The sequence below is a fragment of the Cetorhinus maximus genome, chromosome 20 (assembly GCF_964194155.1).
Source record: "Cetorhinus maximus chromosome 20, sCetMax3.hap1.1, whole genome shotgun sequence".
NCBI classification, from domain to species: Eukaryota; Metazoa; Chordata; class Chondrichthyes; order Lamniformes; family Cetorhinidae; genus Cetorhinus; species Cetorhinus maximus.
In genome coordinates, this window is record NC_135898.1 from 10,407,662 (window position 1) to 10,421,956 (window position 14,295).

At 44.3% G+C, this 14,295-nt stretch overlaps 1 protein-coding gene across 1 annotated transcript in view; it reads left to right on the plus strand.

Annotated features, from left to right (window-relative positions):
• LOC144694635 (netrin receptor UNC5D-like) overlaps positions 1–14,295 on the plus strand; it is a 454,385-nt gene that overhangs the window by 418,422 nt on the left and 21,668 nt on the right. Inside the window, exons 13-14 of the mRNA XM_078565228.1 lie at positions 4,065–4,233; positions 13,509–13,736. Coding sequence (XP_078421354.1) covers positions 4,065–4,233; positions 13,509–13,736 — 397 coding nt within the window. The remainder of the gene's footprint in view (positions 1–4,064; positions 4,234–13,508; positions 13,737–14,295) is intronic.

Consider the following 14,295-nt stretch of genomic DNA (forward strand, 5'->3'; position numbering starts at 1 on the left):
TGGGCAATATCTGCTGGCCCACCCAGCAAGGGACACATGCTGTGGAGGATTCAATGCTGTAACTGCACTCAGAGTTGGGGGTGGAGGGGTAGTGCTTGGGGCGAAAGCCTACCCTGCTGTGTTAAGTGACCTCTGCCAACGTGGTACTCACCCTTCCCGAGCGCAAGAGGCACTGGACCCACGTGCGTCGCACCACGTCAGGGGAGCTGACTATCTCTGCCGCCACCTCCCAGGCACGTTTGGTCAGACGGGGGGGTCTCTGCCTCCCGCCGTGCTGCCACCACCTCATCCGGGAGGGCAGCTAGGTACTCATCAGAAAACTGAGGGGCACACTGTCCTGCTGGCCTACCCTCCTGCCAGGCCTGCTCTCCAGCGGAGCTCTGGGGAGCCCTTCCACTGGCCATGATGAAAAGCCTTTGCAAGGCTGCCAGCGCTGTATTTGAACAGGCTGCCGGGTCGCCACAGGACCCGGTGGTCGTTGCACTCCTGCCGCCACTTGCCCGCCCACTCCTGCTATCCTTGGGAGCCACACCTCACGCTGGGCGGGCCTTAAATTGGCCTGCCCACACAAAATGGCAGTGCGGAGCTGATCGTGGGCGGCGATTGGCTCCCCGCCCGCCCACACCTGCTCCCTAATGGCCCGCCCAACCGGGGAGAAAATTCTCCCCTTGGCCAATTCAGACACACGAAGGGCCGAATGGCCTCCAGCTGTCATGTAAATTTCTGTGATCCTTTGATTCCTATGCACCATTGTCCTCAATGCACTGATATCAGCTCAAACCTCTGGAAACTTAACGGGCATTTGTTGTAAAGAAAATCCTAAAATCTGTGTGAACAGGCCCAACAAAGGGGGCACCCGTTCTTGCTCCCTTGCTGTGTATATTTAAGACTGGGCAAAGCTTACCCAACTCATTCTGTGTCTGTGCATGGAGCCTCTTAAAGATTTCTATTGCTGGCTGTTGAAGAAACAAAAAAGACCCTTTCAGTCAGATTAGTCTGAATGTTTTTCAAAACCGTTGCTTGGAACATTTAAGCACAAAGTGAGATACAAAAGGTTTAAAGCTGGGCTTGATAGCTTCAGGGTTCGGTGGCAGTGGTACAGTACCATCAAATGTTTTTGTGTCCCAAGTCAACACCAGCATCTAAAGATAGATGGTTCTTCTGGCTGTGCTCATTTGTATTCCTGTTCATGGGAAGTTAGTCAGGCTGCCACAGGGGTACAGGTTTGCGATTTTTTCCCTCCGCGAACAGAGAGCAAATTCATGCACTTTGCATTGCAAGAACATCTCTCTGTCTTGTTATAAATAATAACCTCTCCTGGGTTTTGACCATGGTGTGATATGTTCAGCTTTGTAGACGGATGGTCCTGCTCCAGGCCATATCCTTGGATTTGAGACATCATCAGAAATAAACTCTTCATTATATGTCATGAGAGAATTTGATCAATGCATTTTCAAAAGTTCAAAATATCAGTGATATTTCCCTCATTGTTTTTGCATGCACATACCAACACAGCTCAATTGGAAGAAAGTGTGGGAAGTACAATGTGATTTTTGGTGCAGATTTTATCCTAGTCTTAACTTTGTGTTTTTTGTCTTTAATCATCACGAGTGACTATTTTGAAGCCTTAAAGGCCATGTATAAAGTTTAAATCCATGTCCTCACAAGCAAGTGCTCATGGTGTTTAGATTCAGGCATTACAAGTGCAGCAGCAGTGACAAAAGCAGTTCAACCAGATAGGCTCGTGAACTTCAAGTAGAACAAGCTGATGAATAAAGGCAAATAGGACTGAACAGCCTGGGATTTCTGGGCCAGATTAACAGGGCTCATGGTCACTTGATGTCCACGAGTCATCATTTGATCATCCTGGTTTAGTGCCTGAGCTTTGTTCTATTGATAGCTCTTTCCTACCTGAGGGTTGTGAGTTCAAGTCCCATTCCACTCCAGAACAAAAGCACATAATCTGCATTGACATTCAGTATCATACCAGGAGTGTGCTATACCATTGAAGGTGCCATTCTTCAGATGAGACATTAAACCAAATCCCCAGTTCAGATGAATGCAACCAAGTCTGTGGCACTATTGAAAGAAGGATATAGAGCTTCTCTAGGGTCCAGGCCAACATTCCTCCAAATAAAAACAGCTTAACTGGTTGTCTACCTAATTGCACTTTGTGAATCTTGCTGTGTGCAATTGTTTGCCTTGTTGCATAGCAACAGGAACTGGATGCTGAAATAATTGACTGCTAAGTGACCTTTTAAAGTGCCATATAAAGACCGGTGATCTTTCATGAATACTTTGCTGCTGTTTTTTATTTTTAAATTTGATATTTAGTCAAGAAAAGCTCAAGAGCGGAGTAGATATTTGGCAGAGAGAGTAATTCATGGGTACATTTTCTAACTTTTGTCCTGACTAGGTAAATTTTTATTCCGTTTTCCTGTAAAAATATCAGTACTTCATATCCCAATACACTTTTATTGTTCTGACAAAACTCGCTGCGGGTACAATTGCTTATGCATAATCAAAAGAAAGAAGAAAGAATTACATCAGCAACATGACAACCCGTGTCACTAAAGAGCAGCACCAACCACACTGCCAAAGTAGAATAAAGAGAGCAAGAGAAGAGAGTCTCAGGTCTTCATGCTCCTTCCCCAGCACAAGTACAGCCAATGTGTACATCTAAAACAGTGTTATCAATGTGACCTGTATTTTCTGTTTTTGCATTTGTTAGTAGCTTCTTTTAATTATCAACTGAGAAAGGAGAAAAATAAATATTTGGATTTATCACGCCAGTGAAACGTTCCATGAACTGAATTGCTTTTGAGGAGAGGTGGCTGTTGTTATTTCAGGCACCAGAGGCGTTCAGTTTATTCTATCCCATAATTGAAAACCAACAGAGAAAATCAATGCTTATTATAATCTGTGTATCTCTCTGGAGGCCGCTCATCAAGAGCATCCATCACACTTGGAAAAGGTGGCATTTTTATAAAGTTTGCGTCAAACTAGCCCCTGATGGGCTCAAACATCATAGGACAGCAGCAAATCAAAATCAAACCACTGGACCAGAAGTTTCTTCAACAAGTTAAAAAAAAAAAATCCCTGATCACTTCTGACGACCACCCGCCCACCCCACCACCAACCCCCCTCCCCACCACCCCCCCCTGCCACCGTCCCCAGATAGAGGGACGAGGGATTTATGAACAACTGGCAATCCTACAGCCAAATGACACAGCAGCAGCAGCTGGTTTATAATTGGCCTCAGGTTGCGCCTATTTACAGCAGCGAACTTGTGGCCGGAGAGACAAGTCTCAAGGACACTGCTGCACCTTAGACAGAACAGTACATTGTGTGTGATATCATACAATGTTCCTGTCGTAACATAGCGGCATTCCCTCCAGCTTGCCATGAGCAACAGCGAGAGTAGTATTTATTAAATTCGGATCACTGTTGTTCATTAGCTTTCGTATTTTAGTTTTGGAGGAGATCCAGAGTATTTAAGAGTTGAGGTCGGTAGCACACAGCACCGGCAGTTAAATCAGAAACTCTGCAGGGATCTCCATCAACCTTCGAGGGAGTGCACAGCCTAATTTATAAGTCACAGTTCTTTTATTTTTAAACCTCTTTGACTTCTGTGTAATGAAGTGAACTTTTCAAACTCCTCCAGGGAGCCCCTGTTGTCACAGACTGACTGCTACTGGAAGCTTTTACTCAGTGACCTGTTTGCCAGCTACAAACAGTAATCGCAATGTCCCAGAGTGATAGCAAAATGACAATTGTCTACACTCAAGTCCAAATATTTAACATGTTCATTAAACCTTCTTTTGTCTACTATTTTAACTAAGGAGTTACCGACCTGGGAAAAAAATCAGTAAATGCCTCAACTAAAATAACAGAGAGAGGGTACTGTACAGGCGTGTTAGTTGTTGGCACATTGTGATTATGAACCTATATTAATAGTATGATTGTTCTGCAGTGCATCCAGTGGACTGGTTGACTTCTAGCCAGGCCGTTCTGAATCAGTGTGTTAATCAGTTTTTGTCTTTTTGTCTCTTTCCTCTTTCAAGCCTGCAGCCAGAAGGAGCTGAGATAATCTTGAGTCCTGAGGTCACCTGTGGGCCGCCGGGTCTGACCTTGTCCAACCCCATTGCTCTGACTATCCCTCACTGTGCAATGATGTGTTCAGAGCATTGGAGCATAAAGCTGAAGAGACAGACACTGACAGGAAAGTGGGAGGTAAGTTTGGAGAAGCGGATTGCGCGCAATGGACGCATTTACACTTTTTGCATTCATTGTAGATCTCTCTCTCTCGCCCAGCTCCAGCAGAGTTACTGAGATAGCCTTTTTTTTAAAAAAATGTTGGCCCTGCTGCCCTGGACGATGGTTTGGGCATCATCATGCTTCCCACATATTCAGTCAAAACGGGCCTGGGCCTCCTGTGGATCTCTGTGTGATTCAACAGAAAATAGATTTATTGTTGGACCTCAGTTCAGATACAATGCATAACTCAAAGAGTGAGAGATTAAATAGATTTGGTGATCTTAAGCGATTTGATGCAGGCTGTCTTAAAACTGAAGTACAGAACAAAAAAAATCAGCAAGAATTGTGTGTGTGTGTGTATTGTTGTGTGTGTATGTGTATGTGTGTGTATTGTGTGTGTGTGTGTATGTGTGTGTGTGTGTATTGTGTGTGTGTGTGTATGTGTGTGTGTGTGTATTGTTGTGGGTGTGTACATTTTACTTGTATATTGATCTCTGTGATCTATTGTATATCTGCATGTGATAGAAGCAAATTGTAAACAGCATTTGAAAGCATATTTCATGAAGTTATTTCAATGTTAATGTGGTGTTGATGTTCATGAAATTACTCAGCAGCAACTGGAGAATGTTTTCCACGAGTTGGAAAATCGGATTGAATGATGTATCACAGAAATTAGGTTGAAGCCTAGAAATTTGAACTATATTGTGTGAAAACTTGGAGAATTATCCTTTCCTGTGCAAATTAAAGTTTGCTTCTATTTTGCACACATCCAAAGTTATTAAAGTTGGAAGTTACACAAGGACTTCATAAACATGCTTTTACAGGGGAGGTGATGGCATAGTGGCATTGTCACTGGACTTAATCCAGAGACCCGGGGTAATGCTCTGGGGACCCAGGTTTGAATCCCACCCTGCAGATAGTGGAATTTGAATGTAATAAATGTCCAGAGTTAAAAGTCTAATGATGACCATGAAACCATTGCTGACTGTCGTAAAAACCCGTCTGGTTCACAAATGTCCTTTAGGGAAGGAAATCTGCCATCCTTACCTGGTCTGGCCTATATGTGATCCCAGATCCACCCAACATACATTGGCTCAGGCACACAGGTACACACGTCCCGCTTGCGCAGCAGTCCAGGGCAGACAGCAGTGATTAAACATAAACCAATGAGGCTACTTCTAAATAAATGGCCTATTATAGGGGAAATATTCTGTAAGCTTTTGTAAAGGCTCAAATTGGACTTAGTAACAGTTTACTAAGGCTGGGCAGGGCAAGCTAAGAAACAAAATCAGGAAAACTCAACATAGAGGCACAAAAAGAATGTATTGGCCAGTGACAGTGTGAGTTTTGCTGCAGCTATACAAAGCCTCAGTGAGAGCACATCTGGTCTTAGAAAGAAGGCAGAGCCATCTGCCCACTTTGGTTCCATAACTCAGTAACCCTTGATCAAAAATGAGGGTCCTGAGAAAGAATATCTCGGAGTCGGAGAGAAATCGTGAGAAATTTTGATTTCAATTCCCTGAGTGTGAACACAGGAGCAGCAGTTTATCCTGGTTTGAATTTAGAAACACATGAAAAATAGACTTCTAAGTAATGAATAGGTTTATATAATGCTAACACCCACCACCTCATCAGCTCATAAACTGGAACCTGTTCCCATGGTGGATTGGTGCTTTTGCATCAACACAAATATGGAAAGATTTTAGGAAACTCATCTGTTTCCTGACAACCGATTACGTAGGTGCTGAAGAATGAAGAGCTAAGAAACACAATCCAGAGCAGCTTAACTCAGCTGGCAAAAACTTTGCCTCTAAGTCAGAAGTTTAGTGGTTCAACCTTATAGTCCAGAAATTGAACGACACTCTATTCCAGCAACCCCCTTGACCTCCTTAACCTCCCCCTCTTCCTTCCACATCGCCCTTGGAATAACCTTTCCCCAAATAACGCATAACAGCATTCAAAAGCTCAAACTCTTAAACCCCTGCTCTTCCATTTCCTGTTAATTTTTCTCAACCACTCCCTCACCTTTGAAGTATTTCCTGGCCCCAGACAAAACATTCCTTACCTTCAGACCCAGTCATTTCCTCTGGTACATCCCCCATCCGTGCACCCTCAAATTCAAGGGTTGCAAAACTTGAGTGTACCTGGAGACAAATTTGGCAAATCTTTGAAGGTTGAAGGACAGGTTCAGAAGGCTGTTAAAATGAAAAAAAAAATCATGTGAGACCCCCGGCTTTATAAGTGGAGGAATCAAATGTAAAAACAAGGAAAAACAGGATGTCACGCTGAATATTTATAGATCACTAGTTAGGCCTGAGATGGAGTATTGTGGCCAATTCTGGGCACTACGCTTTCGGAAAGGTGTCACGGTTTTGGAGAGGTTGATCTGTTGAAACGGTAGCAGGGATGCGGGACCTCATTTCGGTGGAGAGTCGAGAGAGGCTGGGATGTGAGGAAATTGGAGAGAGGTGTTTAAAATTGTGACAGAGTAAGTCAGGAGGCATTGTTTGTATTGACAGGACGGTCGGTCACCAAAAGGAACAGATTTAAGGGAGTGGTAGAAGATTTGGGAGGAAATGAGGGGAAATGATTTTACACAGCGAGTTGTGATGATCTGGAATGGGCTGCCTGAAAGGGTGGTGAAGCATGTTAAATAGTAACTTGCAATGGAAAATTGAGTATACTTCAAACTAAGAAATTTTCAGGGCGATGGGAAAAGAGCAGGGGAGCGGGGCTCATTGGATCGCTCTTTCAAAGAGCTGGCACGGGCACGATTGCCAAATGGCCTCCTTCTGACTTGTATTATTCGAGGTGATATGTAGATACAGTTTACTGTTATTGTCATGTTCAGGGAAGATTGTGTTGCCCTCCAGATGAGAAATCAAGTCCCATCTGATTTTCAGATTAGCCAATGAAAGTTATGCTCGAGTGACTGGGTGGGTATTCTGCATAGCAACAAATGGAATGAAGCATTGCTCCATCTGAGGCTTTGTACTATAACATTAAAAACATTCCCTCATACATGGGCTGTCTTGTTGACTAATGATGCACAAAGCCAGGGCGACTGTCATGAATGGACCTTTCTTAACCTGTACTTTCACCATCCTTAAGGCCCCTGGTCATGTATTTGCTTCAGGACACTTATTGAAATGAGAATCTCGAGCTAATGGTGACATTAAAGTTTCACGTATTAATGCATAGATTGCAGAATAGGTTTCTCCCACTGTGCTCTTTACTCTCTGCCGAAGTATTTTGCTCACGAAACACTGAACTCTATTCGGTGCCGATAATTCCTCCAGACCATTTACGGATAAATGCCTCTTTTTACTGTGTCTTTTCCCGATCTGCATTAATTGGCTTTACAAGTGTGTCGTGCTTGTGTTCTGCTGTTCAGTGCGAGAAAATAGCAATCGTCAAAGCTTCATTAATAGCAGCAGAGACAGCTTTTTAACACTTAGAGCACGGGGTGCAGCATGAACAGTCAAAGCACTGCTCAACAATTTGTCAATGTTCCTCTTTCAAATTTCTTTGGCTTTCTGCTTATATTTTCTTGAATAATTGTACTAGTTTCTCGCGTGGATGGTGAATGATTTACGCGGGTTGCCGCATTTTGTTGCATCCAAAAATGCAATACCAACAACTTGCAATTATACAGAGCCTTTGTCGTGGTAAAATATCCCAAGCCGCTTCACAGAGGTGTTATCAAACGAAGTTTGACACCGAGTTAAATAAGAGCGTGGGACCAACAGTTTGTTGAAGATGTTGGTTTTCAGGAGCATCTTAAAGGAAGAGAACGAGGTAGAGAGGTCTAGGGAGGGAATTACAAAAGCAGGTCAGAGGCTAGGAATCCTGTGGCGAGTAACTCACCTGCTGACTCCCCAAAGCCTGTCCACCATCTACAAGGCACAAGTCAGGAGTGTGATGGAATACTTCCCACTTGCCTGGATGAGTGCAGCTCCCACAACACTCAAGAAGCTTGACACCATCCAGGACAAAGCAGCCCGCTTGGTTAGCACCCCATCCACAAACTCCCTCCCTTCACTCCCTCCACCACCGACGCACAGTGGCAGCAGTATGTACCATCTACAAGATGCACTGCAGAAACACACCAAGGCTCCTTAGACAGCACCTTCCAAACCCACGACCACTACCATCTAGAAGGACATGGGAACACCACCACCTGGAATTTCCCCTCCAAGCCACTCACCATCCTGACTTGGAAATATATCGCCATTTCTTCACTGTCGCTGGGTCAAAATCCTGGAACTCCCTCCCTAACAGCACTGTGGGTGTACCTACACCACGTGGATTGCAGCAGTTCAAGAAGGCCGCTCACCACCACCTTCTGAAGGGCAATTAAGGATGGGAAATAAATGCTAGCTAGTGAAGCCCACAACCCTTGAATGAATAATAAATACAGAAATTCTAGAGCTTTGAGCACAGCAGCTGAAGACCTGGCCACCAATGGTGGGGCAAAGAAAAGTGAGGATGCACAAGACACCAGTAATTCATGAATGCAGAGACCGCAGAGAGTTGCAGATAGCAACACAGGGTGGGATTAGTTTCAGTTAGAGAATCTTACGTCACAGAAGGAGGACATTCCTTCCAACATGCCCCGTTGTTTCCCATTAGCCCTGCAAGTTGTCCCTTGTTCTTGATGTTTGCTTTTGGGCTGTTGAGAATTCATTGAAAACCTTAATAACTAAGGCCTTTACATCGTAAAGTGCTGAAGCGGCAAAAAATTCTGATGTTCAGTTGCCCTCTTTCTGGATAGCACCCGTTAATTCAGAACCCTGCCTGTTTCCTAACTCTTACCAAGCCCCATTGACCCATCGCCCCTGCGTTCACTGACCTATATTGGCTCCCATTTAATCCTCCCCTTGACGTTAAAATTTTCAACCTCGTTTTCAAATCCCATCATCGTCTTTCCCCTCCCCACCTACATTCCTCCGAGATATCTGCGCTTCTCCGATCCTGTCCACGAGCGGCTTCCTAGTTTTAAATGATCCTCTAGTGGCATCCATGCCTTTGGGTGCCAAGGCCCTGAAGCTCAAGAGTTCCCCCCCGCCGAACATCTCTGTCTTTCTCTCCTTTAAGATGCTCGATGAAACCTACAACTTTGCCCACTATTCTCTTCAGCTATCCATACGTCAAATTTTGTTTGATAACACTTCTCTCAAGGCCTTGGGAGCTTTCGTCGCGCGAAAGGCGCGATATATATGCAAATTGTTGTTGTTGTCATTAAACTCAGACTCTTGTGGCCTAAAACTGGACAGTTGGCAACTGCCCTTCCAGCTGGGACTCGGAGAAACTCTCCTTAAGCCAGCAGAGGGAGGGCCGGCTTCCATCCATTAAACTGGCCAGCAGGGAGGAGTGAATAAAATGACATTGTGTTCCTCGCTGTCCTTCCAACAGCACAGATGGTGTTGCATCGAGGTGGCTTTGCATCGTCAGCAGTGCTGCCCTTCGGAAGAGACATTAAACTGAAGTCCGGCTAACTCGTTTTCCTGGTGTAAAGAAGATTAATGTCTCGACGTGACCACCATGAGAGCTGAGTGAATGATGGCGACTTAAGCAGTCTGTGTTTGATTTAGACCGGGGGGGTACAGAGCTGAAGGACACAGGTTGAAAATGAATAAGTCTCAGACAGTGCTACCTGGCTTCACTCCTTAATAAAGGAGCTAAGTTATCACATCAGAGAGAATTACAGGAATATGGATGGTCTGAGATTAACACATTCTCCCAGAATATGAATCACTGTGCTGTGATAAGAGAATGTCACTGTCTAGCCATTCAACAGTCTGCCTGTGAGGATGGACAAATATTTTAATTCTCCATAGGGAAGCGGGGGGATTTGGGCACAATTTCTCTGGTGGAAATTAAAGGTGAACAGTAAAGTTTGATGGGCCAAATGGCCGTTTCCCATATTTTCTTGTAGCTCCAGGCAAAGTAAGGAAGTGAAAGAAAGAAAGACTTCCACTTAAATAGCACCTTGATTCTCATTGTCCATTACACATTCAAATGAGGGGCCTAGCGCCTGTTTCAGGCCCCCTCTGCAATATTGGCCAGAATTTTCCCGTCAGCGATTTGGGGGCGGGGCCCGCTCTCCGACGGGAAAGTGATATGGGATGACATCGGGAGGAACCCCCTTTAAATTTTTAGGAAGGCGGGCGGACAGCAAAATCAGCTGTCCGCCCGTTGACCTGTCAATGGCCAATTGAGGCCATTGCCAGGCTAATTAAGATCATTAAAGACCTGCCCGTCCAACCTTAAGGCTGGCGGGCAGGCCAGGAGCCCCAGTGGGCTCCTGATAACACATGAAACCTCATCCACTGGCGGGATGAGGTTCCATGTCCGTTTTTTAAAAGTTTAATAAAGTTTATGTCGTTTTTATTAACATGTCCCATCTCGTGTGATATTGTCACATGAGGGGGACATGTTAATAATATTTTTATTTTTCTATTTTTTAAGTTTTTTACAGTTACTAATCTCCCTGAGACAGCACTTTGCCTCAGGGAGCAGTGCGCTCTTTCACGCGCATGTGCGAGAGAGCGCACTTTGACAGCTGAGGATTCCCTCCCCCTCCCCGACACAGAAAGCGCATAGCACTTCCTGTCGGCCAGACCGGCTATTCAAAATGGCGGTGGGCCCCGTTTCGGTGGCAGGGGTTGGCTGTCCGCCCGCCGCCGAGCCTGTGGAGCCCGCACGCCCACCAAGGACACAATTCTGCCCATTGGATTCACACACGCCAAACTGGCAATCCTTCAAGGGACCACAGCTGGTTGCAACCTTACCTGAATGTGTTTGTTCCCAGCTCCACGTTCAAGCCACATGGGCTTCTCTTGGCAGCTACCACCCCAGCCCCACTCCATGTTACTCTCCAGAACCCACCCTCTACCTTCCCGATCACCACTGACCACTACTTACCCTTCCAGCCACCACTACCTTTCTTCTTAGTCACACTCCCCTTCCTAATCATCACCACCCAACCCCCATTATGCCCTCCCCCGCCCACCTTTCCATTCCCTTTAAGCTGAGGGTTACTGCAAGCGTGATGGCAAGGCCAGCATTTATTGCTTATGCCTTGAGAAGCTGATGGTGAGCCACCTTCTTGAACCGCTGAAGTCTGTGTGGTGTAGGGACAACCACAGCATTGTTAGGGAATGAGTTCCAGAATTTTTGCTGTGCAACGATGAAGGAACGGCCAGGTAATTGTTAACAGTATCCAAGCCAGCTGGTGAAGCTGAAACTAAGACACAGAGCTTTTCCTTGTTGAGAGAGTTTAATTGTTTGACTCTGAAAGAGTTACAGCTCTCCTCTCACATAACCCAATGTCCCAGCTATCCTCTATTTATATGTGCTCAAAGACAGTTAATACCCACCACCTGTTTCTTTTAACCTTAACAATGTACTTGACATGAACAAACCTTAAAAATGTAATTAATATGACATTGACAGTAACGAGACCCAAAATCAATCCAATAGAAATGTCCCCCCACACCCTACCCCCCACCCCCCTCCCTCGCCTGGGATCTGTTCATTCAAGTGCAAGGGTTGTTTTTTGCTGCCTCAGTGCTTCCTGCCTGGTGCATTCAAATTTCTTATCTGTGATATTGATGCAAGAGAAACAAAGAATCAGGTTCCCGTTAACGTTTCGAGTCCGTATGACTCTTCATCAGAACTAAGGAAAAATAGAAGAGAGGTCCTTTTGTCTATGACATCTTTTGGCAATCTCCACCTATCACTGGCCCTCTATCCAGCTCTACCTGTCCCACCCCCGCCCCCCCTTAAACCAGCTGATATTTCACCTCTCTTCTATTTTTCCTTAGTTGTGATGAAGAGTCATTCGGACTCGAAACGTTAACTGTGTTCCTCTCCGCAGATGTCAGACCTGCTGAGTTTTTCCAGCTATTTTTATTTTTGTTTTTGTTTTCATTTTGGATTTACAGCATCCGCAGTTTTTTGCTTTTATGTTAAAGAATGAGGTTAGCTCATGATGTGTTGCGTGGTACGGATTTCCAAAGAGGCACTGTGTTTCATTCTGCAATGGTTCAAATCATTCATATCAGTCATGAAAGTAGCAGTCAAACTGGGAGAAATGGAGAAATATTATCTTTCACTTTTAATAAGATTCTGGTCACCCGCTGTGCGTCTGCATGTGCACAGCCTCATCTGTTTGAAGTGGATAAGGCACTTCACATGCGTCAGTGATTAAGTAGATTCATTATGCCCTCATGTAAACAATCGCCTGGTACTGTGTAAATGAGGGCTCACTGAAGAATAGGTCTTAGTTAATTAAGACAACATTAATGTGAATTGAATCAGACTTCCTATTTAATATTTAAATTAATTTTAATCGCCATCCCTTACAAATCTTCCCCAGCTTTTTTCCACATAAGTTACCACCATTTCTGCTCTCGTCACTTGTGCACTGCACTGTTCTGCTAACCATCTTCTAATGGCAATTGCTACATGTGTTAATTTTACTCCAGCTTTATTGCAACACTGCACCTCTACCCCTGCGACAAATCTTCCTTTGTTATCTCAGTGTTACAAAGGCATTTCGATGGTTCAACGCTGGTTCGAAATCGGAGGGAAGAATTTGAATTGTTTTTGTTTCTCATCCAAGAAAAGTTTTCTGAGCCATTGTGTAAGCATTTTTATTACTGAGGTGTGCTAAGGTCCAAATGAAAGGGTGAAAATCAAGTGGAATTTAATGAACAGCATAGGAGCCCTTCCCCATTAACCAACTGACCCCACTTTTTTAAAAGAAAGCGGTCTTAGGAGTTCAGCATGTCACGCAAATATTCAGAAGGCCATATAACCTTTAAAATGGGAAGCAAATTAATTCTTTGCAAGGTGAGAATTTAGCTGCAACTTCATGGTTATTCAATTTGAATAAGACAGACACATTGGGCGATGAAGGATCTGATGAAGGATCATTGACCCATATTCTGGGACTCGTTTTAATCTAACTCATTGGGCAGGATACCCATGGGACTGGCGTCTGTTAACTGCAATGGAGAGTAATATTGCTTATGGATTGAGGGGAGGGTGCAGAACACCAGATTCTACCAATTTCACATTGGGTGGGTTAAGTTAAAATTGCGGCCATTGTTGACACTGTTTCTCTCTCCATAGGTTCTATCTAAACCTCAGAGTATTTTTTGTTTTTGTTATTAGTAATTGGATGTATTGTTGCTGGCGTGAATTTGTATCTCACTTGCCAATGTTTCATTAATCTTCTGCAGGAAGTGATGTTGCTTGAAGACGAAACCACATCGTGTTACTGCCTACTGGATTCCCATTCCTGTCACATCCTGTTGGACCACCTTGGCACATATGCACTCGTGGGTGAGGCAGTCACAGAGTGCGCAGAGAAAAGACTGAAGCTCGCTGTCTTTGGGCGTTTGTCCTACAGTTCTCTTGAGTACAACTTCAGAGTATATTGTATGGACGATATTCCAAGTACTTTACAGGTACTACACACTAAAGAAAGTAGTTGCTTGATTTACATTCACTTACTGCAAGAGAGATTCACATCAAACTCCAAGCCTTCAATTTCCACTTTCTTTAGCGCAACTACTGAGGCAAACATTTATTTGAAAACTTTGAATATTCGTATGGAGCAAACAATTAGAATCTTACAGCATAGATGGAGGTCATTTGGTCCATCGTGCCTTTGCAAGAGCTATCTAGCTAGTCTCAGTCCCCTACTATTTCCCCATAACCCTGCATTATTTTTTGTTTTCAACTAATTCCCTTTTGAAAGTTGCCATTGAATCAGCTTCCTCCATCTTTTCTGGCAGAGAAGAGGGGGAAGCAATGTTGGGCAACTGATTTGCAGAGTGGAAACCAGCAATGGGAGGAACTTTGATTGCACCAGTAACTCATAGTAATTCACTGAAATTGCATTGTTAACTAATAATAATACTGGTACCACGTAGATTTCATTCATTACCAACAATAAAGCAATTTGCTGATTGTCTCTGTGTAACTGGTCGTAAGTAACAGGTGTTATGGACAGTTATCCCACCT